Below are 27622 nucleotides of genomic sequence, written 5' to 3'. Positions count from 1 at the left end.
AGGCATTCTCTGTTGAACTACTGTCATGGATGGCAAGGGTATGGCTTAGCATCCCTGCTCCCTCAATAGCCACAGGCTTCCCATCTTCCAGTTTTCCCATACAGCTTGTTTTGTTTACATTCATAAACAACATTGTGTGATATATGACTTTTTAAGAAGTGTTTATTACTGTATACTTTGACATCCTTTGCTATACAGTATTTTTGTATTCTCTGGAGTTCAGTTGATTTTTTTAGATTATCTTTTTGGTTCTGATGGGCTGGTCACTAATGAATCCTCAGACTTTCTTTTGTCTTTGAGTAGATCCATTTTCATTCATTGCACTGGGTACTTGGTGAACTTTTTTGAGTTTGTTTTTGTGGTTCTGGAGATTGAATCCAGGGCCTTGAGCAGTACTACAGAGCTATATCCCCCAGTCCTTCTGATTTCTTTTGAGTTAATGGTCTTCTATGTTGCTGAAGGATAAACTATATATATGATGTTGTTCTAAGTTGCTGGGCTTGGTCTTGAACTTGTGATCTTCATAACTCAGCCTCCTGAGGTGCTGGAATCTTCATCTTTTCTTTCAACCCTTAAGTGTTGGTTTCCATTTTTGCTGCCATCTTTTTAAGAGCTGTTTTTGTCTCTCATTTTTATGGCATCTATTATTTTTCTCATGATTGATGTCTTCTGCTTCTTTGACATTACTAGTGAATTATTTTTTAAGTTTTCTTCTTCAAGCATAGTCTTTTGTTTTTCCAGTTTTTTTTTTATGTTCCTATTTTTTGTTCTCTCCTGTCCTTATTTTTGGATTATTTCCTTAAAAGACTAGTGATTCTTGGCTTCTTGTTCATTCTTATGAGGCACCAAAACTATTTGAAACTCCATATATCCAGCTATGGTTGGGTGTGATGACAGTAGGGCTCATCTAGCCAGGCTTTCACTGGGGAACCTGTGGTATAACTTACAGCCTCTCCCCCTCTTTGGACTAGCCATGTTCCACCCCAGATGCATCTTTTACTTTTCTACCTGGAATGCATAATCTAGCTGCTGGTTTGAGGGCTGATTTCCAGAAAAAAAAACTAGGAGCCATAATTAGAAAGTAAACTTTATAGCTAGGCATGGTGGTACACACTTGTAATCCCAGCAACTTGGGAAGCTGAGGCAGGAGGATTGCAAGTTAAAGGTCAGTCTGATAATTTAGTGAGACCCTGTCTCAAAATAAGGGCTGGAAAGGTAGCTTGGTAGTAGAGCGTCCTTGGGTTTCATCCCCAGTACTGAAAAAAAAAAAAAACTATTTTTTTTTACATTTCTCATTCCCAAACCCTCTCCAAAATGGATACTTAATTTTATCCTGTGTAGGGATCAGGATATCAAGTGAGTTTAAGATGAAAGGAAATAAAAATTCATTGAGTTGGATGGTTTAGAGTTATAACCAACATTATAACCACAGTTATGTTTGGTGGATAACAGAATAAACTCTATATATGGAGAGAGCAAAATTGAAATATCATGAACATATTAGTGATGGAAACTTCAGTTTTTCTAGAAATATATATAGTTGGTATTGGAAATAGAGATATAAGGCAACTTTCATGTTTTTGTTCTTGTAAAAAAAAGTCTACTTCATTGAACTTCACTTAAAATTTTATTTTTGTTGAAAGCACAGCTCAGTAGCAAAATTGAAATATCATGAACATATCAGTGATGTAAACTGTGGTTTTTCTAGATATAAAATAGCTTAATTACAGAATGTTTTTTTAAAAACTAAAAACAAATTGATGTATATATCAACAATTCAAATAATACAAAAAGGTGTGTTTTACGTACGTCTTAACTTATTGCGGTCTGCCCACTCAAAGGAACCTGGTTACCCTGCTAGAGTACATAGCAGGGTACATACCTTTAAAATGTTTGTGTACATACTTTTTAAATACTAAAACGATGGTTGCTAACTTTGTATTGAACTATTTTTTTTAGGTGTCCTCGCTGGTCATGACAACCGTGTCAGCTGTTTAGGTGTGACAGATGATGGCATGGCTGTGGCAACAGGATCTTGGGACAGTTTTCTTAGAATCTGGAATTAACAGTGTCATACATATTTTCTGTTCTCCATTAATAATCTGGAGAAATCAATACTACAGCCTATAGCTGTGAAAAAAATCTACCTTTTATTTGCAGGTGAAGATTTTTCTATTCAGTTATTATATACAAAAGCAGCTTTTGGGAAATTACAAAAAAAAATGGGGGAAACAAACAAGGCAAGGTACCTGTGAAAATCAGAAGGACCAAGTGTATTAATTTGAGAGTTGGGTGAATTTAACATTGAGGAATTTTTGCTCGTACTGAGTTTAATTATTTCTTTATGTAGAATAGAATGTACACTTTATAGCAGCTGGTCATTGTGTTTGCATTTTGTTAAGAACTACATTTTAAACTTTTTATACATAAGAAATGTCACGTTTTTGAGTTTTGTAATGGAAGGCACAATAATAGATGGAAGTGATACTGTACGTGTGTGCTGTTTGAGGGAAGTCCCCTTGAATCCTGAATTGCTTTTTAATCTGAAAGGGATACTGATTGCTTACTAAGAGCATGGGTAGATAAGGGGAATCATTAGTGCATTCTTTGCCATGATGTCAGTCTAAATAAGTGCTCACTTTATAATGGCCAGAGATAGAGATTTCACTCTGACATTTTGGACATCTCTAAGAAACTTCATTAGAATTTATTATATTAGTAAAAAGTATACTAGCATATAAATAATTCTTGGCATTTTAAAAGACTGATCATGATCAATTGCCACTTTTGAGTAGCCCTTCCTCTTGAGTTGCACCTTCCTCTTGATTTCATATTCTGGATCTAAGTTGTAGGGTTTACTTATATTTCAGAAGTTTGATAAACATTTGGATTGTCCCTGCATCTGAAGACTCTGTCCTAGTATTCTTTACTAATATACATCTAGATGAAAAATTTAGTGTGACAACATTAACATTTTTCAGAGAAGTATAAACTTCAACTATTTGCTAGCACTGATTTGTTATGTAATAAGGTGGCTTTATGAATTTTTTTATGTAATATAAAATCTTATTTGATATAAACTACCTATTCTCTCAAATTCTTAAAATGAAACATTTAAGCTTTTTGCTCTCCTATAGTAATATTCTCTCAATCCCACAAAATACTGGTTTCTAAGTGGTTTTGCTTCAAAGACTATCTATGTCTAAGTGATTCTACTTGAAAGCAAAATTTAAAAAAAAATTCAAAGCAGCTTTTGCCTGAAAGTCAGAAAAATATACCACACAATTCTTCTACTTGTCAAAAGTATAATAGGTCAGTTACTACAATGTCCCTTCCACCAATCTAAACAATAATACTTCACTTCTTTGATTTTTCTCCTACAAGTAGATCTAAATGATTGACAATAGAAGATTGTTAGTCTTGCTTGATGCTTAAGTCATGGGTTATTCTGATATATAGCAGTGCACTGTTGTTTTGTAACTTGGTAAACTGTTAAGTTATTGTTCAGATATTTGTGTTTTCAGATAGTTGTGTGTTAACTTTTGATAACCTATAACCCTAATCTAAGTACACCCAAATTGTACCTATAAATTTTCATTTTTATATTATGAATGTGCTAAAATGTGCATTAACCGCAATGAAATCAGTGTCAGTTTTGTTTATTAAGGCCAGTTGATAATAGAAAGAGAATAAAAGGATAAAGGCAAATTAAGATAAAGGACCAAAACAATATTATAGATGGCAGGTGTGAGTGTATATTTGTATTTTAATTAGTATTACTGTCAACTTTTTGCTATTATTTGTGAACTATTTATATCACTTCATAAAGAGTAGCTCTTTGAGATAAGCCACATTTTAAAGGAACATATCCATTTCCAAAAAAGGTAGTTCATTCCAAAATCCCATTCAAGGAAGCACTTCTGTTATAACCATGTATATATACACACAAACTTATATAGATATGTGTGTATATAGATATATATGTACATATGTATGTATGTTATCTTCTGCTAAAAGTTATTGTAACAAGAGACTTTAGTCAGAAAAACATAATACATGCTAGAACCCTATGGTCTTAACATTTTTAAATGACATTTATTTTAATGTTACTGTTTGTGTAGAGAATTTAAAGCAATTCTCGTATTAGACAACTGAAAACTGACCACAACTGAACACTTGTACATAGGACCAGTTGGTGAAAAAGTAGTGTAATTACAACAGTAACTACCTTATGAAACCTTTAGCTTTCTAGTGCTAGGGGTTCCAGTTGCTAGATCTGTTTATTTGCAGTTTGAGTTCAGCTGAATTTCTAATTCTGTTTTTGTGCATAAGACTTCCTAAAATCAGAGTATATAATTGCAGTTTGGATCTTAAGTTTTTCAAGGTTTAAAAATATGGCCAGTTCAATTTTAAAGAATTTGCATCATCAGGAATATTGCAGCCAGGTGTGGTGGCACACACCTGAAACCCAGTGACTCAGGAGGCTGAGGCAGGATGATCCCAAGTTCAAAGTCAGCCTCAACAACTTAGTGATACTCTTTCTCAAATTAAAAAAAAAAAAAAAAGGCTGTAGACATAGTTCAGTGGTTAAGGGTTCCTAGGTTCAATTCCTGGCCCCCCTCTCAAAAAAAAAAAAATTGCAGTTATCTGGTACCTATTAGTTTTTCTTCTTTACCTTTTTAAGCAACATGTAAACATAATGTGCCTCAGCAGCAGGTTACATGTAGACTCTTTATATCACAGAGTTGCTTTTTGAGATCTTGGGGGAATGGTCTGTTTGTTTTTACAAGATAGAGTAGGGTTTCACTATGTTGCCTCAAACTCCTGGGCTTCAAGGGATCCTCCTCAGCTTCCTAAGTAGTAGGAACTACACACATGCACAATATCCCTCTGGCAAGAATATTTTAAAGGAACATGTTCTTTTCTAAAGCTCCATAATCACCAGGCAAATCATCCCAAATCCTTGCTCAAGAAAGCAGTTCCTGTCATCAGCAAGGATATTTCCTTCACTTTGGACAGGATTCATTTTTAGCCAGATATACTATTTGACCAAATATTGAAGGTCCTCCCTAGCTCAAAATTTAAGTTGTGATACACCACATTGAATTCTAAATTCATAGAGGCAGAGGTATGGGCTTAGTATTTCGGTAGCTAGAGAACCTAGTAAGCAGTTCTCAATTTAGACTTAGCTGAGCTGATTAATATTGCATGGTAGTATAAGCTATTTTCCCTGAGATAATAAATGTAAATGTTTCTGAAATGTTGGATTTTAACCTATTAAACGTTCTTTTCTCCAGGTGACAGATTGTTGGTTAAAAAGAAAAAAAAAATGCTTTGCCAGGTTGGGGCTGTATCAGTGGCAGAATGCTTGCCTAGCATATGAGGTGCACCAGGTTCGATCTTTAGCACCACATAAAGGCATTCTGTCCATACAGAACTCAAAAAAAAAAAAAAAAAAAACTTAAAAATGCTGTGCCATTGCTATATAACTGAGCTCCAATCCTGCTGGTCCAAGACATTGTTTTAAAATCGAAAATGTTCAGGGAAATTTAGGCATTGATGTGAATGTCTCAATTTTAAATTATAATGCAATAAGTGTTACTTATTGTTGATGAGTTTAACTTGGAAAAACTGATTAAACAGTTCCCTAAATGGGTTCCTTGTCATTTTAGCAATGAATGTTCTTTCTAGAATCTTTAGAACCTAAGTCAGGCTTATAATTAAGTACTATGTTCAGCTTCACATTTCCCTTTTGCCATTGTGAGAAGTAAAATTTTAAGTTGTTTCTTACCTCCCGTGAGAATTTTTAAAATCATCCACAGGTGAGACCGTCTTTTTAATGAGAAAATGTAGTTCCATAAATAAAACTGGTACCTTAAATTGGATTAAGTAGAATATGAAATATACTTCAGATTTACTAGTTTTTCTTCTGTTATTCATCTTGTGTTGGCTCAAATTCAATACTATATTTTAAAATATTGGTTAAAATAGGTACACCTTAAAAATATTTTCTAGAATGTCTACGCTAGCATTGTTTTAAATTTTATCAGACTGATGGTACCACCTTGTATTTTAGCAAATGTTTTACATGTTGAGAAAACTTTCTTAAAAAGTCACTTTTCTTAAGTACAATGACTGATTTTGTAAAATGTATGATAATGCAGCATTAAGGAAGAAAAATGTGTTCGAACTCGTATTATATGTACCCAACAAAATATTACATCATATTTATTTTTAATTAACATAACTTCAGTGATATACTGGTAGGATATTTCAAGCCTTTCTGTCTTTTACACAATGGTGCTCTATCCTATTGTTTTCTTTCAAAGAAGCATCTGAACATTTGCATTTTCTTATCCAAAGGCATCTATGTCAAAGTGTGTCTTTAAAGTTGGTTAAAATAATTTGTTAAAGAATTTTGAAAATGTTTTTCTTCACCTAGATGTATCTACACACTTGTGGCCAATTGACTATGAATGTCAGTAGTATGTTTAATTTTGGAAAAGGTAAACTTGCTAGATTAAAGCCTCTTATAAAAGCTTTAAACCATACAACTGTGGACTTGTGACATGATTTAACAGTATTCATTGATCTTTCTTACAGTGATTTATTCCTTTATTTGTATAGTTGCTTTGTGAAATAATGTGTTGTGAATTGATATTGTAATCAATAAAGTGCTTTTAACCAGAGTTCACTATATGTTTTAAGTCAAATTTTAGGGTTTAAAAAATTTAAGACCCAGAACTAAACTTCAAATCCGGCATTTCATACTCAGCCCTAAATTCTTTAACTAAACAATAGGAGAAACAATAGGATACCATATAGAGGTCAACAGAAGATTGAGAGGGAGAAGGAAAGAAAGAGGAGGAAATGTGGAACAAAAGTATACTCTGCATGTATAAACAGACCACAGTGAATGCTATCTTTATGTCTATCTAAAAAACAAAATTTTAAATAATTTTTTGAGAGAGAGAGAATTTTAATATTTTTTTTTAGTTTTTGGCAGACACAACATCTTTGTATGTGGTGCTGAGGATCAAATCTGGGCCGCACACATGCCAGGCGAGCGCACTACCGCTTGAGCCACATCCCCAGCCCTTAAAATAATTTTAATAGCATTTTTTTTCCTCATGAAAAATGAATAGAGGCTGGAGTTGTAGCTGAGTGGCAGAGCACTTGCCTAGTGCATGTGAGGCACTGGGTTCAAACTTCAGCACTACATAAAAATATTGTGTCCATCTACAACCAAAAAAAAAAAGGGAAAAGTGTCCACCAGGTGTCATAGCCAACTTTAAAAAAATGAACAGGCTGCAGAAGCAAGGAAGAGTGCTGCTCACGTATCCTTTAGCATTGTAAACTTCTAGCTTATTGTTCAAAGGCCACAGATTATCATTAAAGAGCAAAAGTCATTGTTTCCCCTAGAACTCCTTCCATGATAATTTAATTCCATTTTGTATAATTTTTATATAACCAAGTCTACTTATAGTACTGATTAAAACATGTTTTTTACTTTCTTTTATCTCATCACAGCTTTAAGGGAAGATTACTGAGAAAATTGAGAATGTTAGTTCTATTTGTCCAGGGAATAATACTAAGTACCTGTAAATTGCACATCCCATATGGAAAAAACCCTCAAAATATGCCCCCAGTGGTGGTCTATGGCATCTTACTTACCTTTTCAATATCTGGCCAGGGGAACTAAACAGTAATGCAATCATAAGTGCCAGTCACTGCAAGATAATCTTGTATGTCTATCATGATTAAAAATGATTAAGAATGAAAGATTAACTCTCACTAAATACTAGTATAAATGCTACACTTATCAGCTATCTGGCAAACAGGTTTTATTTTCACCTTACAAGATTGCATACTCATAAAAATGTTTTGTAAGAAGTTTAAGATTATACAAAGTTTAATAAATAATCCTGCAAACACACAAATAATCAAGTATATGTGTAATAACTGAACTATACCAGTCATAATTACATAACTTAATTCACGGTCTTGTCATCAATGCACTTATATCTAAGCATAAGAGTTGTTTTCTTTATTTTAGTGTTTCATTTCCAAGTCATACATTTTCAAACTTGATTAGGTGAAACTACATTCAAACTAGTGATGGGAAAACTTACTATACCAGAACAATATACTAGCGGCTCCCAAACTTTATTGTAAACATCAGTATCACCTGGAGGGCTTGTTAAAATAATTGCTGGGTTACTAGAGTGATACAGCCATCAGTTTATACCATCACAATTCACAACAGGCAAGATAGGGAATCAGCCCAGGTGCTCTTCGGTAGATGAAATGGTTAAAAGAAAATGAGGTATATATACACACAATGGAGTTTTACTCAGCCATGAAGAATAAAATTATGGCATTTGTCAGTAAATGGATATAACTGAAGAACAACATGCTACATGAAATAAGCCAGACTGAAGAAAATCACATGTCTAATGTTTTCTTTCATATATGGAAGCTATAGTAAAGTAAGGGAAAAGGGGGGGTAAGGGCTAGGATACCATAGAGAGCAGCTCAGCAGAGTAGGAGGCAATTGAGTGGGAGGAAGGACAACAAAGAGAAGGAAATGTGGAACAAAATTACACTGTTCATGTACAGACCACAGTGAACGCCACCTTATTTATATCTATAAAGCACCAATTAAAAGTAAATGAGTGAAAGGTAGCCCAGTAGAGTAAAGGAAGGTTAACAGGAGGAGGGAGGAAAAGTAGGGAAACCAAGGACTAAAATGGAGTAAATTCCATGCCTGAATGATGTCAAAATGAGCTCAGCTATTATGTACAACTATAATACAGTAACAGAGGAAAAAAATTGCTAGGGCCCCAAATGTAGTGTATCTGATTTTATAGTCTGGATTGAGACCTGAGAATCTATATTTATAATAAGCTCAGAAGTGATATTGATGATCCAGGGACCAAACTTTAAGAACCACTGTATTGTACTAATGAAGTAATACCAACAATTCAAGTACTTTCATATAACTTGTAATCTAAATTAGCAGTAAGCACCCGATCTTAGAAACCTAATTGTTATAGTTGTCACCTAATTCCACTTGGTTGCCTGTACCATTTCTGGGGTTATAAATCAGCAAAAAATGGTAAAAACTAATAGTCACTTGTATTTAAATTTGAATAATGCATCCTAATATCTGACTTGCATAACAAATGTTTTGGAAAGGCTTCTATGGCCTAAATTATGTTATTGTTTCCTTCAAATATCTTGAAAAATAGAGTTATGTGTTGTGAAAAGACCAACTAGTATTCAGGAGCCTTAAAAGGCACAGGAAAGAAGTATCGAGTATTAATGTAAGAAAAAAAGGCTGAAATGTTACCTTCCCACAAAAAAGAATCAAACCATACCTGGCCAAATGCACTATGTTCCCAGGGATTTGTATTTTAACAAGCGTCTAGGTGATGCTGATCTTTATTTTTTACAGCAAGATCCCAGAATGATGTCATTTTAAAATATTCCCATATAAGTTTCAATCAGTTTTTCATACAGAAGCAGATATAATACTTGAATCCATGAACATTTCATTAAGGTAAAAAATTACAGTATTAATTTTTAATGGAGCCATAGCAAATTCATATCTTAAATACAAGTAAAAGCTTCCAGTGGGGTATAATCCAGCAGTTACCTTAGGCAAGTGCCTTCTGAAAAATAGCTTTTAAACATTACTGTTATCAGCCAAAATGCAGACCTCCTATATCTTTGGCTATTTTCATCACATCAAACTCTATTCCTCCAACTAAGATAGAAAAGCTTTCCTTACTGGACTCCTAACTGGAGCAAAGTTGAAAATATTTCTTAGAAAACAGATAAAGAAACTATTTAGACTCAGATACTTTTATAAGTGACTATAATAACAAATTTATAACATCAGTTTTAATGGGAATAAAAGAAGGGGTAAAAACAGCATATTTATTAGTGGTTTACATACTTGCCATGATGGCAAGAATGATTGTAACCTGCATAAACAGGACACTCAAGAACATTCCACACTCCTTGGAGGTTAGAGCAATGGAGCTTATAAAACAAAACAAAAAGTTGACTATTCCCATTAAAGAAGGCATCAAAAAATTAGTTTTGAGAAAGAAGATGAAAGGATCACTCTCTAACTCCTGGATACCAGGAAGCAGAGTTTTTCAGAATCAAAAACAAAGAAAGCCCCAATTAAAGAGCTCAAGGACCCACCCCTCAGGGGTCACAAAGTTGGTACTGTTGTTTTTAACTAATTCATTATTTAACACAAAAAACTTAGTCTTTATCCCAAATTAAAACAAAGAACATATCCTAACACTTTTCTGAAATGCAAACACCCTGGGATAGATCATTACCAGAATCTACACAGGGATTTGCCACTTAGTTATAGTATAATTCATATTGAAGTCATTTCATAAAAATAACAACGCTCCCAATCTTCCAGGTTCCATTTCCTCCCATGACGTTCACCAAAGCAACCTCTATTGTTTAAGATTCCTCATTGCTTGAATGTAGAAATTGCTTAGTAAAATTCTCCAACTCATTTTCAAGCTGAACAGCTTTATTTCTAGTTAAAAAAAAAAAAAACAAAAAAAACACTTTAATTATCATAAAGGTCAATGAGAAAAATGCCTCATTCTAGCCAATCTTAAAAAGAAAAACTTGCTAATCAGCTATTATTAGGTTCCTTGGAACTCCTTGACTGTTACCCACCCTTTTCAGAATATTCATTGTTATATGCCACTGAAACTTCACAATGAATGCAGAATTCAATGTCTAGGACCTAAAAACAGCTTTACTGAGATAAAAGAGAAAAACTTATAAAGAAAGAGATTTGGAATATAAGAAGACAGTGGAGTTATATCATCTTACATAGGAATTACATCTTAAGTCACATACAGTTATGACTGTCTTTGAAATCTCCTTGTAAGTAAGGCACAAAATACTGAATAAGTCATTCTATGTACATGCAGAGAAGCTGGTATATGTTCCTGGGCCGTGATAGACCAAAAATATTTTCTCAACACTAGTATCACACTTAATGCAATAAAATCGCCTATAGTAATAGAGGAAAACTGTAACTAAAACTATCAGAGAAATAGACTTATACCTCCCATTCACAAGCTATGCCAGAGCACGAATTCACTGGGTGGGTGCCTGCTTATTCTCTACTTTAGAGAGGAAGGGGGTCTTGTTTTATTTCTGCCCACCATGACTGAGATCACACTGAGTAAATGTAAATACGCCATAAATGCCATTGAATATACTTCTTCAGGCCACTGTGCTGAAGCATTAGGCAAGTTAAATTCTACCTAAATGGTTGAGCCTCATCTATTAACAATGGAGACTCTGCATAGAAGCATGCCTTGCATAACTGGGATACTCTCTAAGAAGTACATCATTTATCAATACTTGATTTTTGTGTGTGTGAACATCAGAGCTTATTTATACAACCCCAGATTGGGCAATGGCCTACCATACATTTAGGCTATAGGGCATGGCCTACTGCAGCTTCTAGGCTAAAAATCTGTACTGAATACAGTAGACAATTATAACATAAGGATTAATATTTGTATAAACAAACACATGAGTAATGTGTTATATATTATGACCTTAGGATGGCTATGATATCAGGGATAGAAATTTTCAGTTGCATTATGAAATCATGGGACTACCACTACATATGTACATTGTCATTGACTAAAACATTATTATGTGGTCTATGACAAATATATGTTCCCACAATTCTGGTTACAAAGAGAGTTCCTGCAATTTGTAAATAGGGGCTACTAAGCTACTCTAAGCATAGGCAACTGTATGTTCCCTGGAAGTAGTGATAGCATTTTTAGATGGTGCTTAACAATTTTCCCAGACATGCTGGCAGGTAAGCTAATAAATAAGAAAGCTAAAAGTACAAACTTCTAAGTATAAACCCGACAGTGACACTTCCAGTCTTGCCCCAAAAGGAAGTTATATTAGATCTCAAACAATCCATAATTAAAACATCAAACCAGAAACATACATTTTATCAGAAAACTAGTTTATTTTTGTTGCTTCAGATTTAAATATACCCAATAATCCCCAATGAGAACAGAATTTATGGTCTTGACCATAATGGACTAAAAATTCACTTTAAATTACAGAACTTCTGTTCTAAAAGGGGACTAATTTGGCCTAACACAGAGTAAATTTGGATCTATAAAATTCCTTTTAATTCAGATATTCTCTCTTGTTGAAAAAAACTTATATTGAAATTACTAAACATGAAATTAAATATAGAAGATCTTAATTTAAACACAGAAAGTTCAAAATTTTATAAATCATTCATGATTTTATATAATTACATTTTGGTAATGAGACCACTAAATATTCACATTTTTGAGAATAAAAGTTTAAATACCTTAAGAACTTCGAATTGTTTTGTATTTTCTCCAACTGATCTATTTCTTTGGTTAATCTAGCAATTTCTTCTTCCAGATGTCTTTGTGTAATATCAACTTGTTGGCACAGGCGAGCAAAAGTCGTAGCCATTTCTCTTAAAATTAAAAAATAAATTAGTAGCCTTGAACATCTTCTAAAATGAGGGAGCTTCAATGTAAAGTTTTCATAATCAGAAGAAAAGTTATAAAACAACATCTAAATCATTAAGAATCAAGAATGCAAAGAGAGAGCCTATAGAATGGGAGAAAATCTTTGCCACCTACACCTCAAAGCATTAACCTCTAGGATATATAAAGAATTCAAAAAACTTAACACCAAAACCACAAATAACCCAATCAATAAATGGGCAAAGGAAGTGAACGCACACTTCACAGAAGAAATACAAATGATTAACAAATATATGAAAAAATGTTCAACATCACTACTAATTAGAGAAGTGCAAATTAAAATTACACTGAGGTTGTGGCTAAGTGGTAGAGCACTTGCCTAGCACGTGTGGGGCCATGGGTTCAACCCTCAGCATCACATAAAAATAAACAAACAAAATAAAGGTATTAAAAAAAAAACTACACTGAGATTTCAACTCACTCCAATCAGAATGGCAATTATCAAGAATACAAGCGGGCTGGGGATGTGGCTCAAGCGGTAGCGCACTCGCCTGGCATGTGTGCAGCCCGGGTTCGATCCTCAGCACCACATACAAAGATGTGTGTCCGCCGAAAACTAAAATAAATAAATATTAAAAAAAAAAAAGTAGGGCTGGGATGTGGCTCAGTGGTTGAGTGCCCCTGAGTTCAATCTCCAGTACCCCACTCCCCAAAAAATTGTTATTAAAAAAAAAAAAAAAAAAAAAAAAAGAATACAAGCAATAATAAGTATTAGAGAGGATGTGGGGGAAAAGGTACACTCATATATTGCTGGTGGGACTGCAAATTGGTGCAATCACTATGGAAAGCAGTATGGAAATTCCTCAGGAAACTTGGAATAGAACCACCATTTGACCCAGCTATCTCATTCTTTGGTTATACCCAAAGGACTTAAAATTAGCATTCTACAGTGACATAGCCACACCAATGTTTATAGTAGCTCAATTCACAATAGCTAAACTATGGAACAAAGACTAGGTGCCCTTCAATAGATGAATAAAGAAAATGTGGCACATATACACAATGGACTATTACTCAGCCATAAAGAATAAAATTATGCCATTTGCCAATAAATGGATGGAACTGGAGAATATCATGCCAAATAAAATAAGCCAATCCCAAAAAACCAAAGGCCTTATACTCTCTGATACGCAAATGCTAACACACAATAAGGGGGCGGGGAGAATAGAAGTTTACTGAACTAGACAAAAGGGAATAAAGGGAAGGGAGGGGAATGGGAATAGGAAAGACAGTAGAATGTATTGGACATAACTTTCCTATGTTAATATATGAACACATGACCAGTGTAACTCCACATCATGTACAACCACAAAAATGGGAAGTTATACTCCATGTATTTATATAAAAATACACTCCACTTTGATGTATATCTAAAAAAATCTACTTTTATGTATATCTAAAAAAAAATTTAAAAAAAGAATCAAAGAATACTGCACTACAAATGATATGAGGGAAGATATGGCACCTGTAAACTTACTGTAACTGTAAGCTTAATTTTATCTGGCCTCTAGACAAATAAATGCTCAAAGACATAATATTACCTCTGCTATATGGCTGTGAATTCAAATGAGCTATCAACAGGCAAAAGAAGGCTGTACTTCTTCAGAAGCACAATAAACCTATTCTCTTGCCCAGTTAAAAAAAAAAAAATTGAGACTGAGAAAGAAAAAATTTCTATGAACTATTACGAAGTAAGTGAAAATACTGTAAATCATATTTTAAACTTAATCATGCTTCCAAAACTAAAGGGTTAAATCTAATTTGAATGCTGGTTAATACATTAGCTTTAGTAAACACAGTGTTTATATTTTTCCAATCAGGAGTATTTCTGATGTGTGTGCACCTACAGAACACAGTTAACTAACTTACTCATTTTTCTGTGCAACTATTCTCCTGTGCATCTTCATCCTTTCCCTGGTCTTTTTTATCCCCATTTTCTCCACTCCACCAAATCCCAGTATCAGACAAATAGAGCATGTTTCATTCTTTTACTATTATAAATATTAATATTCACCTAGTATATTTTAACTAATTATTTGAGATTGCCTCCATTGTAATGTAAAGTCTTCTAAAAAAGAAAGATCAAGTTATCCTCAGCTTTATTATCCATAACTGCATAATTATCAAAATGGTAGGAAATAAATCAATGCCTGATAATTCAAAAAAAAAAAAAAAAAAAAAGCAGGGCATGGTGGCACATGCCTGTAATACCAGCTACCCAGCTTTGAAAGTTCAAAGCTAGCCTTTGTATTACAAAAAAAGGCTTGAGATGTAGCTCCATGGGTTTAATATTCAGTAATAAGAAAAAAAATGAGAATAGAAAGCTACATTAACATTATTTTTATGAATAAAATTTCCTTTTTAGGTCCAGGTATCTTCATTAGAGAAAAGATCTTCTAATTAAAATTAAAGCTATCATATAAAATAAGACCTCAAAAAAATATTTGATGAATGAATGGATGGATGGATGAACAAGTTCCTTGAACTATGCGGTCTCCATGTTCTATTTTCTACAGCTTTAATTATGTTAAGACTTTAATTTTATGTCTGAAACAGATATAACTTTGTTGTAATTCTTGTTTCCATAGTCTAAACCATTTCATATACCATATCATATCACTGCAAAATTATTTGTTGTAGAGCTAAGTTATCAGTATCACTCCCAGGATTCTTTTTTTTTTTTTTAGTTGTTAATGGATCTTTTTAAATTTTTTAAATTTATATTGTGGTGCTGAGGATTGATCTCAGGGCTTTACACGTGCCAGGCAAGCGCTCTAGCACTGAGCCACAACTCCAGCCCACTCCCAGGATTCTTAATTATCCAAATCCCAAGCCCTGTACTAGCAGGGCCCTGTCCTAGGGTTGTTACCTTCACCTGTATCTTCCTTATACATCTGCCACACTGACATTTTCTTTTCATGTTCCTGATAACATCCCTTTCCTCTATTTTTTTTATATATATTTTTAGTTGTAGATGAAACTTTATTTATTTATTTATTTTTATATGGTGCTGAGGATTGAACCAGTACCTCACATGTAAGGGGCAAGTGTTCTGCCACTGAGCTACATCCCAGCCCCTTTTTCTCTCTTTTTACTTCTGACTTGCATTATTTTCTGTCTGATCTTACTTTTGTGAATGTTCAAATCTCATTTGCTATCAATCCTTTAGTAAAGATACTGATCCACTATCTTTCATGCTTTAAGTAAATGCTTGAGCCCCACATTTCAAGAATGCTTTTTCTTTCTCACACTACCTATCACTTTCACTTTGTATTATAATTATGTGCATGTTCTCTTTCATTAAACTGCAACTATATTGAGCTTTTAATTTTGCTCTCAATTACATCCAAATACATAATATTGTGCCTTGACCTAAGGGGAGTTCCATATACTTTAAATCAATGAAATAAATATTCAAGATGTAGAAAAACAGAAACTGGATAGACCTAGATATTTGTTTATTATGTTGTAATAAAATTTTCTTGAGATCTAAAAAATAATACATTTAGACTAACAAGTTTGAATTATAAGAATAAACACAATATTATGTCTATTATAAAATCAGGAATCTGCTCATCATTAAGCCCACTTGTTACATGCTAATAATTCATTCAGTTTTCATAATTAAGAAACCACAAATATTTGAAGCACAGGAATATAAATTCAGAATAAATCTGCTAAAGAACTATCTTTTGAACGCCCAACAGAGTTCTTGGGATTTCCTATATACCAACTTCCAAATGTTCAAATCTAATCTGTCAGAAGAATGGTGAGAATAGTGATTGGAAGGGGAATGGGCAGAAGTGAGGTTTAGTATCATTCTATCTTTCCACCTTGTTGGTGATTTCAAGATGTTCATTCTTTGCATATATGTCATATTTCAAAGAATGTTTTTTTAAAAAAGAAAGATGCATTAAAGACACGAGTGGTGTGAATATACTTTATATACAACCAGAGATATGAAAAATTGTGCTCTATATGTGTAATGTGAATTGTAATGCATTCTGCTGTCATATATAACAAACTAGAATAAAAAATAAATTAATTAAAAAAAAAAAAGAAAGATGCATATTTCCACTTACTGTTGTACTTGGTGGCTACAGTTTGCACTTGTGAAACTAACAATCATCTGCAGTTTTTCAGTTGCATAGTTCACAAACTGCTGTTTAAAGGCTCTCTCCTTGGCATGTGTAGTCCAGGTTAGCCTTTCATAAAGATACAAAGCTCCATACATACTCAACGAAACAGATATGAGTTTCCAGCCTACAGTTTTCCAAATCTGTAAGATAAAGTTACAGCTTACTCTAAAAATAAAAAATGCCAGTTGGGAGAAAATATTAAAATGCCTGTGGGGTCCCTAAAGATCCCTGAATTGTACCTAGTTTCTAAAAATGCATATTCCTTTTCTATAAGAAAATCTGAAGTTACCAAAAGACAATCAGGTGGAAAAGGGATCAACACATATATATCAGGAAGAGCATTCAAAACCTGTAATATTTTAAGCTGATGCACTAATAAATTATATAAATTTTTAAATTTAGGTCAGAGATTTAAAAACCAAAACAACCACATATATGTCTGTTAATGATATATATAAATTTTTAACATGTAAGAACTACTACTATAATAATGTTTAATACTTTAAAACAAGATTCCCTTGGTATTCAGAGGAGACTAAACAAAGCACCTGATCTTCCCTTTTTTCTTTTTTTGTTCTCCACTGATCTACAATCTTTTATTGTTACCTCATCACACAAATATCATTTTTTTGTCTGCTGTGGTATGAAAGTAATAAAGAAGCATTGTTTTAAAACATCGGACATGGTGGGAATGTATGCAACTCAGTGGTAGAGCACCCGGTTAGTACGTGTGTAAGGTCCAGGGGTTAATCCCCACCAATGTCAGATAAACAGACAGAGAGACAGACAAGTAGATGGAGCTGCCCAGATGATAATAGTTCTTTCCTAAGCATTTATGTATTTTTAAAATTTAAGATTAGACTTGTGAAACTCTTCATTTATTACTTTTAGCCTATTTATTTTCTTATTGCTTTATGGACCTGAAAATACAAAAAAATCTTTCTTTTCATGATCTAATAGGCAACTTTGCAACTAATTCAATTTTAATTATACTAAAAATAACATTTCTTACCACTCCTCCAACAACTATGATGCCCATAGAAGTTCTAGATGTAAGAGAAGCTAATCCTGTTATTAAGGTAACCATGAGTTCTTCCTGTGATGCATTATCTGGTGTTGCTGGATTGGTGGGAGCAGTGGGAGTTGAAGCTAATGATCTAGGAAGCTGATAAATTTAGGAGGAAAAAAGAGATTATTATAGTTAAAGAAGTAAGTATAAATGAAATAGTCACATTTATAAGATTTTAAAATTTATTTTAAAATCATAGTAGCGAAACAATTTTAAAAAATGACCCATAATAATGAGTATACTATAAACATGAAAAAAAAATTAAAACTGACTAAAAATTATTTTCTATAACATGGACCAAATGATATAGTAAACAACAATAAATTTTCATAATATACAATGGAGTCTACCTATAACAATAATTCTCAATAGAAATTAAAACCTTTTTGTAAAAAAAGGGCTGGAATGTAACTCAGTAGGATAGAGCATGTTCACAGTATGCACACAGCCCCAGGTCAATTCCTAGAACCAAAAAAACCCCCCAAATCTCTCACATCATAAAACAATCCTCAAAAAAGAAAAAAAAAAAAAAGTTGGACTTCAAAACAAAATAAACCAAAGAAAATTAAAAGACAAACCAGAGACTGGAAAAATACATTTGGAAATCACGTATTTGATTAAAGCACTTTTTATCCAAAATATATAAAGAATTCCTAAAACTCAATACAAATCAATACAATTAAAAAATGAATAAAAGCTGGGCATGTGGTGCATGCCTGTAATCCCAGTGACTCAGGAGGCTGAGGCAAGAAGATCCCAAGTTCAAAGTCAGCCTCAGCAACTTAGCTAGACCCTGTCTCAAAATAAACAATAAAAAGTGTTGGGGATGTAGCTCAGTAGTTAAGCACTCCAAGGTCTAATCCCCAGTATATACCAAAAAAAAAAAAAAAAAAGGGTGGAGATGCTGGGGTCATGGCTCAGTGGTAGAGCACTTGCCTGGCATGTGAGAGGCATAGGGCTCAATTCTCAGCACCACATATAAATAAAGATCCATTGACAACTAAAAAAAAAAAAATTTAAAAAGAATAAAAGATTTGAATAGACATGTCACAAAAGAAGGTATATGAATAGTTTATAAGTTAATCATTAAAGGAAATACAAATCAAAAGCATTATGAGGTACCACTTCACATCCACCAGAATTAAAAAAGACAAGACAATAACAAGTGTTGACAAATATTCTGAGAAACTAGAACCATCATACACTGCTGGTGGGAATGGTGGAACCATTTTGGAAAGCCGTGTGGCAATTCCTCAGAAAGTCAAACACAAATTTGCATGTGGTCCAGCAATTTTACACCTAGATATATACTCGAGAAAGGTGAAAACACATGTCCACCTAAAAACAGATACATGCTTGTTCATAGCAGCATTTTTCCTAATGGGCCTAAAGCACTACCTATCCTGATGTTCAACTGATGAATGGATAAATGTTTTTTCTAAAACAGAATATAACTTGGCCGTTTGAAGGAATGAAATAGTGATACATGCTATAACAATATAATAATGAAAAACCTTGAAAATATTATACTAAATGAAATAAACCAGTCATATGAGGCCATGTGTTACATGATTCCATTCACAGGAAATACCCAGAAAGGGCAAATCCGTATCCCTTGATATATAATTAGGTGATTAATGGTAGGGCTAGAGATAGGAATAATGACTGAATTTTGTTTCAAGCTACATCCCCCTCCAAGTGTATATAAATGTGTGTGTGTGTGTATGTGTGTGTGTATATATATATTATAGTTAAAAAATTATTCTGAAAGCAGGATGTGTTGGTGCATGCCTATAATCCCAGCAACTTGGGAGGTTCAGGAAGGAAAGATCTCAAGTTCAAGGCTATCCTAAACAACTTAGTGAGACCCTATCTCCAAATAAAAAATAAAAAATATTGGGGACATAATTCAGTGGCAGATTGCCCCTGAGTTCAAACTCTAGAACCAAAAAAAAATTGTTTGAGGCATTTTCCTCACTTTATTTTGTCCCCCCCTCCTTTTTTTTTAAAGAATTTTAATACTTATTTTTTAGTTTTTGGCGGACACAACATCTTTGTTTGTATGTGATGCTGAGGATCGAAGCCGGGCCGCACGCATGCCAGGCTACCGCTTGAGCCACATCCCAGCCCTATTTTGTCCTCTTAGTAGTTAGCAGTTTGCTATTTCAGTGTTTTGTTGGCTGAACAAACTGATAAATCTCTTGTGCACTGGTATTAAATGTAAATTGTATTGTATATAAAACCATACAGAGGAGTTGGGGTATGGCTTGAGGTAGGAATGATGACTGACTAATTGGCATATGGGATCCTTTGGGGATGACAGAAATGTTCTAAAATGAGATAACAGTGATGGTTTTACAGTTTCATAAATTTTCTTAAAAATTATTAAAACTATTAAATTTGTAAGTTTTTCTTTTGAAGTGTTTGCTTTATTCCAATTCATGTGAAGTCTGAAAACGAAATCTTTTTAAAAAATCCTTTAAAAGTTTCAAAAGTAAACATAGAACTATCTATAATAGAGTACTAGGTAGGGGCTGGGGTTGTGGTTCAGTGGTATGAGGCCCTGGGTTCAATCCTCAGCACAATGAATAGATAGATAGATGGATGTCCATTGACAACAACAATATTATATATATATATATATATATATAAAAGAGTACTGGGTAAACACTTTGGAATTGGCTTTCCCTTATAATGCATACTCAAATGGCTGTTAGAGATAGATATTAGCTTATAAACATGCAGATTTGCAGAAGATAGTTTGAGTAGAGAAAATTGCACAAGTAAAATAAGAAAAGGGAGTCTCAACTGGTAAAATCAAAGATACATACCTGAAAGATAGGCTCTGATAATCCAAGCAATACCCTCTGAGCATTTGTGGGGCCCAAGAATCGATGAACAAGGGAAGACCAGCCCAAGGAAAAACGAAATACAATATCCTCTTGAAAATCTGAACATAACTTGTGGCAATTTAGGTCATAACTGAGGTCAAATTTCTTGCAAGGGATCAATGTATGAAGTTTATTCTGTATACCAGCTGGAAGTAATGGCTTCAAATTTTCTGGAAAGAAGAAAATTTTATTACATTTATTTTAAGAAACAGTAATGTTTGACCTTCAAAGAATATACAAAGGAAAACAAACCGTTTACCAAGAAAGAAAGAAAACAAAACCACACATGATATTGTAGATATAAATATTACCAATAATTTCTTGCTGGGATTGAAGCATTGAGGCATTGACTTCACTGGTGCACCGATCTGCCAAATTTCTTCCCATACCATCTTCTATGTGCTTATTTAACTCCTGTTAACAATGGTAGATGTTCATGTTATTTTTTTCTCCAGAAAGTATATAGATTTTATAAAGACTTAAATGTTTGAGGATAAATTCTGTGGGTTTTTTATTTGATGCTGGGGATGGAACCCAGGACTTCACACTTGCTAAGTATATGCTCTACAACTGACCTACATCCCAGTCCAGCCCCTCGGTACAGTTTTTTAAAAACACATTTAAATTTTTTTTTTTAATATTAAACAACTTTGAAGATTTTTTTCAATTTTTTATGTGGTGCTGGAGGTCGAACTCAAGGCCTCATGCATGTCAGGCAAGCACTCCACTACTGAGCTACAGCCCCAGCCCCACTCAGTACAGTTTTCTGTGCAAAATAGTTTACATTCATTACCAGTGCACAAGCGTTATAACAGCTTGTATAGTAACTGCCAAGAAGATATTGAAATGGCCAAACCAATAAAATAAATGAATACAAAAGATGATGATGAAAGCATCTCATAACAACTTTTTAATTACACTTTAACTCACATTTTTATATACTTTCAATACACTTGGAGTTGGATGAAACTCAGAACAAAACTCATCAACCAAAACAGACAGTCGACAAATTTCATCTGTCATTGCACACGAAACCTGAGAATATTAAAAAATTAGAGTTAAAAAATTAAAACGAGATTACCAACTACTCAAAAAAATGAGAAAAAGTATCATACTGTTTTTAAGGTAAGGGTTAACATTTTTACCATGATCAAAAAATATGTCCAAGGAAAAACGAAATACAATATCCTCTTGAAAATCTGAACATAACTTGTGGCAATTTAGGTCATAACTGAGGTCAAATTTCTTGCAAGGGATCAATGCATGAAGTTTACTCTGCATACCAGCTTTAATCATAACATTTTTGTTACCTTGTTCGCTACCTCCTCAGTGACCTCCTTGATTTTTTTCTTAACATCCAAAGTTAAAAGGTTCATCTGGTTTCGAATAAAGTCCAGTCTGTCAATTTGGTCTTCCCTCTCTTCCATTGAATAAACCCTATTATATTATGAAGAGCAATTAACATTCAAGACACACTAGAGTCCCAAAGCAATTAAGCAACGATACTCAAGCATGACCCAAGGAAAAAAGAAATCATGTGCTTCAACACATCAACTAACATTCATTCATGAAATATTTTATAATGATGGATTTGCTATAAACTACACTGTCTCTCTGCCCATGTGAAACTAACTCCTACAAAGGATTGATAAAGACTCTACAAAGCCACTAAACACTTCACAGACATGAACAGTCAAAATAGAACTCAACTGTGATTTTAATAAACAAGTGTCAGCAAACAGTACCCTGGCAAGACAAATCCAGTCATGTGCCAGTTTCATGTTGAAGTTTTCTTAGAATACCAGTACATTCACTCAGTTGCCTATTTTATTTATATATATACAGCTTTTACTCTAAAACTGCAAAACTGAGCAGCTGCAAGATAGATAGTACAGCTCAGAAAGCTTACAATATTTTACTATCTGGCCTTATATAGGAAATTTTTTAGAAGTTTGTTTATCCCTCCATGGCACATAGACCAAAGGCATGAGACCCTTTTAAGATCTTTGCTAAAGGGTTGCCAAGAGTTAATATTACACAAAGTATCCTCAAATCACATCTTTATGCTATATTTGGTTCGATGTCTCATAGTTTTAAAAAATAAATAATAAGGTCAATCTGGCAACCAAATTTTGGGTACTATAATAAAGCATTTGAGTTGGAAGGGGCTTCTATAACAACACAATCTCATTATAAAAAGGCTACATAGAGGTACAGCACCAGGAATGAGATCAGACTCGGGGTTCACAGCCTTGTGTTCTATACACTGGGCACTTTCTCCTTTTGACACATGTATTCCTGAAAAAAGTACTAAAACCAAACAATAGACTTAGATAGGATATGGGGGCAGGGGGTTTCCAGAAAGAATAAAATTTCAATTTTTTACCTCCTATTGGATTTTAATCTTTGATGCTTTGTTATGTTTCCTTGAGCTGGCTTAAGCCCACTAAAAGTACAATTGAGGCTTAACATCATTACTTCTGAAAACATATCTAATAACATCCTAATCTTTGCTTCAAGTATACCAAGTTAGTGAGAATTATACTTTTCAACAATACAGTTAGTACTTAAAGGTTTACATTTTCAACTTTAAACAAGAATGAATCATGGGTTGAATGCAAAAAGAGGATCACCTGATTTGGAATACTTCAGAAAATTCTGCTTGAAGAATTTGTTCTTCCACTGCTTTAAAGATATTTTAAAACCACTAAACATTCTAAAATCGCAATTCACACACATAAATGTAGTGATCCAGGAAATATAAACAATGTGTTCAAACAGGTCACAGAATTAATCAATATTCATATTTTCAAACATTTAAAAAGCACACAAGTAGCCAGGTGTGATGGTGCATGCCTATAATCCCAGCAGCTCAGTAAGGTGAGGCAGGAGGATCACAAGTTCAAGGCCAGTTTCAGCAACTTAGGAAAGCTGTAAGCAACTCAGGGAGACCCTGTCTCAAAAAATAAAAAGGACTAGGGACATAGCTCAGTAGTCAAGTGCCCCCTGGCTTCAATCCTCAGCATCAAAAAAAAAAAAAAAAAAAAGATATACACAAGTAGGTATCAGTAAAATTCACAAGACTTGATTTTAGTGCACAAAACTATAGTACAATTTTACAATTTAAAATCTTAGTCTTAACAAAAGTCTGATATAGAAAAACTAACATTTTTATCTTGCAATAAAATGAACTCATACCTTTTCTCTGCTGCTGCCACGTTTACTGAATCCATTATGTTTTTCACAGTATCTAGTATCTGTTTAGCTCTGATAGTGTGCTGTTCAAACTTTGTTTTCACTGCTGACTTCGAGATACACTCCTGCGAGGGGCCCAAGCCATAACACATTACTGTAATTCCATCACAACATTTTCAGGAATTTAAACACAAAAACTTGCTGATTGTAACTTAAACCAAAACAGAAACAAGGGTAGAAATAAAACAAAAAAAACAAACACACGATAAACACAACTTAAAATTACAAAGGTTAAAAAAATTAAAAGCTTCAAAAGTAAAAAGAATTTTAACAGCAAGTTCTTATCTTTGTGTATTTTTACACAGTAATGTGGCATGGTTTGACTAACATTTTAAAAATAAATGGTACTATATTTTCAATGTTAAAAAAGGTTTCCCCATCAGAATTACCTATTTGGATCATATTATACAATTCTAATCCATCTCTCTTATTTTTCTCATACTTACAATATATAACCTATAAAGTTCTTAAATGAGTTTTGAATTAGAATATTAATTTAAAAAATTGGTTGATATGAGGGCTGGGGATATAGCTCAGTTGGAAGAGTGCCTGCTTTGCATGCACAAGGCCCTGGGTTTAATCCCCAATACCATTAAAAAAAAAAAAATTAGTTGAGTAATATGGTGATTCAAAAAGCTACCAAAAAGGACTTCTACAGAGTAAAATGTCAACAATTTGAAAAACAATATTTAACAACCTAGGTAATATTTTAAGTTATTTACAGAAAAATATCTATAGCTACTTCAAAGACTATTATCACTAGACGACAGTGTGGTGCACACTGGTCTGAATGATGCCCTATACCTTATTTGTTTCACCTTCAAGCTAACTGCAGCTCATAAACCATCAATAGCTGTACAAATTAACTAGTGTTTTATAAATAAAGTACATCAGAATGCATCACATTTAGTAATGGACACAATTATTTGTGAAATTTTTGCTTGAATTTTCAATATATGGAATATTACTGATCTAAATTTATTTTTACTGTGATTCATCAAGTTTATCAAACTATAATATTATAACTGAACTCATTTTTTTTACTTCATAGAAAGTCAAGTTCTATAGTGACAACATTTGAAAACTATAGGGGTTTACGTAGAAAAGACATTCAGTCTGAACAATTTAAGAAATGCTAGCCTGAGCCACTTCAGTACCTACAACAATACTTCATAGGAGACATGTTTATCTTCTATGACATTTTTTTTTTTTTTGGAGGGGAGAATGCCAGGGATTGAACTCAGAGGCACTCCACCACTGAGCCATAACCCCAGCCCTATTTTGTATTTTATTTAGAGACAGGGTCTCACTGAGTTGCTTAGTGCCTCACCATTGCTGAAGCTAGTTCTGAACTTGTGATCCTCCTTCCTCAGCCCCCCGAGGTGCTGGGATTACAGGTGTTTGCCACTGCACCCAGCAATGATTTTTTTAGAATTATGGTTATATCACAATTCCCTAAGATGGATACTTCTGTAAAAGTATTATATTTAGTTGTTTATATATTTAGCTAGCACAAATTGTTAATTACATCCTGAAGCTCATTTTTGTCCCTCCTTTGTAAAAATAAATAGCTTTCAAGGTTTAAAAGGTATTCACTTGGCACTGAAGTACTATGTTTATTATTCTGAAATGAATATGTTACATGCTCATTAAATGTACTACTTGGCCAGGCCGGGTGGTGCATGCCTATAATCCCAACAGCTTGGGAGGCTGAGACAAGAGGAACACAAGTTCAAAGCCAGCTTCAGCAATGGCAAGGAGCTAATGAACCCACTGCCTCTAAATAAAAAATACAAAATAGGGCTGGGGATGTGGTTCAGTAGTGGAGTGCCCCTGAGCTCAACCCCAGTACCCACCCTCAAAAAAACAAAAAATAAAAAAATAAATGTACTACTTATAACTTAGACTCAGCCCTGTCTCTAAAACTATGTATGCATTTCATTCAAATAGAAAGCCTTTAATCTTTCTCCCCTCTCCAGTATTTTGAGGTATAAAAAACAGAACAATTCACTTCTTTAGGGATAGGGCACGTGAAGAAAATTCATTTATAAAGACAACTCAGCCCATTCATTTCTTGATTGGTCTACCTTCACTTTTGCCCGGCGAAGCTCATTTACACATCATTCATTTTCACTAATCTTCAAAATATTAGTGGTATGCATTTTAAGTATCCTATCCCTTATATATCTAAAACAAAGGTTAAACATTCCAGAATGTTTCCTTCTATAAAACCACCAATAATTACCTAATAGTAAATGTCTGAATTGTAAACTACTTATTTTTTAATAACCAAAACACAACTTGAATTTTATTTTAAATAGCTGTCTCATAAATGTGCCAAACTAAGCTCCACAAAATTATAATAAAAACATAAAAATAATTTTAAAAGAAAAAGGTTAAAATAAAATTTATGTTCCTCGATGAAGTAAATCTAGATATCAGCAATGAAGATCCAAATTCGTAGATAACAGCACAATGTTAGAGCTAGACTAGACAGAAATGAAAAGATCTTGAAAAGTTATTTGGTAAATATGTTATTTTTTGATTCAAAAACACAATAATGAATAAATATAAAAAAGAAAAACAATCTTTTTCTAATTAAAAAGTATCCTAAACTGCTATTCCCATTTATCTGCAGGATATTAAAAGGCAGACTAATATGCTAATGAATCTCCATGGGAAAATATACAGCTTATAGAGTTCCTAGATTTATCAGAAACTCTAATTTCCAGAAAGTTAAAAATACTATTATAAACCAATTTAAATTCCCTCATGTCAGAATATCCTATAGGCTCCTTTAAAAACTTAATGATTGAGATTCAAAATAGTAATCATGCCAATTAAGTTAATTTTCTGATGTCCTAATAACATAAAAGTTGATGATCATATACTATTATATGTATAGTTTGTTATTAATATGTAACTAAAACAACAAAAATAAACTGCTTTTTTCTTCTAATGAACTGTTTTTTTCTTCTAAAAACAGGAGCACCTGCATAGCATGCTCAAGCCCCAGATTCAATCCCCAGCACTGCAAAATATATAAATACACACACACACAGAGAGAGAGAGAGAGAGAGAGAGAGAGAGAGAGAGAGAGAGAGAATAAGAAACTAGTTCCCAAATCTACCTGATTACCGCAATCACTTGGGGAACTTTGACTATACATAGATTCCTAGGCAAATTCCAGCCCAACTAGATCAAAATTTCTGGGAACCTCAGGTGCCTGCAGTTCTCCAAAGTAACTCATGTGATTTTAATAATCAGCTAGTTTGGGAACCAATGCTCTATAACACACATCTTTTATTCCTCTCCTTCCTGCCCCTTCAAGATATTCTGGGAAAGCAAAAGGTGTACCATGAACCAATATGAAAGATATGTAAATGGACAAAATAGTATGATTTGGTAGAAGAAAGAATTATAAACATTCACTATATATATATATATATATATATATATATATATATATATATATATTTTTTTTTTTTTTCCCCTTGTCAATAAATACAGACAAGAAAACAGAACAATACATGCTTCTCAACACATTTTCCACATGGATGAAGTAAGTGGAAAGGCATGAGGAAAGTATCAATTCTCTTGTGGAAAAAAAAGAAAGAAAATAAACAAACAATATTCTACGAGTAACTGGGAATCCAT

At 33.4% G+C, this 27622-nt stretch overlaps 2 protein-coding genes across 6 annotated transcripts in view; one reads left to right on the top strand and one right to left on the bottom strand.

Annotated features, from left to right (window-relative positions):
* Gnb4 (G protein subunit beta 4) overlaps positions 1-6689 on the top strand; it is a 44460-nt gene extending 37771 nt beyond the window's left edge. For both annotated transcript variants that reach the window (XM_046466837.2, XM_046466838.2), the window contains one exon: positions 1960-6689. In XM_046466837.2, the coding sequence (XP_046322793.1) occupies positions 1960-2066 (107 nt within the window). In that variant the 3' untranslated portion in view covers positions 2067-6689. The remainder of the gene's footprint in view (positions 1-1959) is intronic.
* Positions 6690-7827: 1138 nt separating this feature from the next.
* The window catches only part of Mfn1 (mitofusin 1), a 38090-nt gene continuing 18295 nt past the window's right edge, over positions 7828-27622 (bottom strand). For all 4 annotated transcript variants that reach the window (XM_046466835.2, XM_046466836.2, XM_046466833.2 and 1 more), the window contains exons 10-18: positions 23909-24030; positions 22021-22147; positions 21641-21745; positions 21022-21124; positions 20651-20880; positions 17763-17915; positions 16694-16890; positions 12404-12538; positions 7828-10570 (exon numbers count right to left, since the gene is read on the bottom strand). In XM_046466835.2, coding sequence (XP_046322791.1) covers positions 10492-10570; positions 12404-12538; positions 16694-16890; positions 17763-17915; positions 20651-20880; positions 21022-21124; positions 21641-21745; positions 22021-22147; positions 23909-24030 — 1251 coding nt within the window. In that variant the 3' untranslated portion in view covers positions 7828-10491. The remainder of the gene's footprint in view (positions 10571-12403; positions 12539-16693; positions 16891-17762; positions 17916-20650; positions 20881-21021; positions 21125-21640; positions 21746-22020; positions 22148-23908; positions 24031-27622) is intronic.

Source organism: Marmota monax, unplaced genomic scaffold, assembly GCF_021218885.2.
Source record: "Marmota monax isolate L192 unplaced genomic scaffold, Marmota_monax_Labrador192_F-V1.1 WCK01_AAM20220418_F8-fsc00074, whole genome shotgun sequence".
Taxonomy (NCBI): domain Eukaryota; kingdom Metazoa; phylum Chordata; class Mammalia; order Rodentia; family Sciuridae; genus Marmota; species Marmota monax.
Note: the sequence above shows the minus strand (reverse complement) of the source record. Positions and strands in the feature narration are given on the sequence as shown.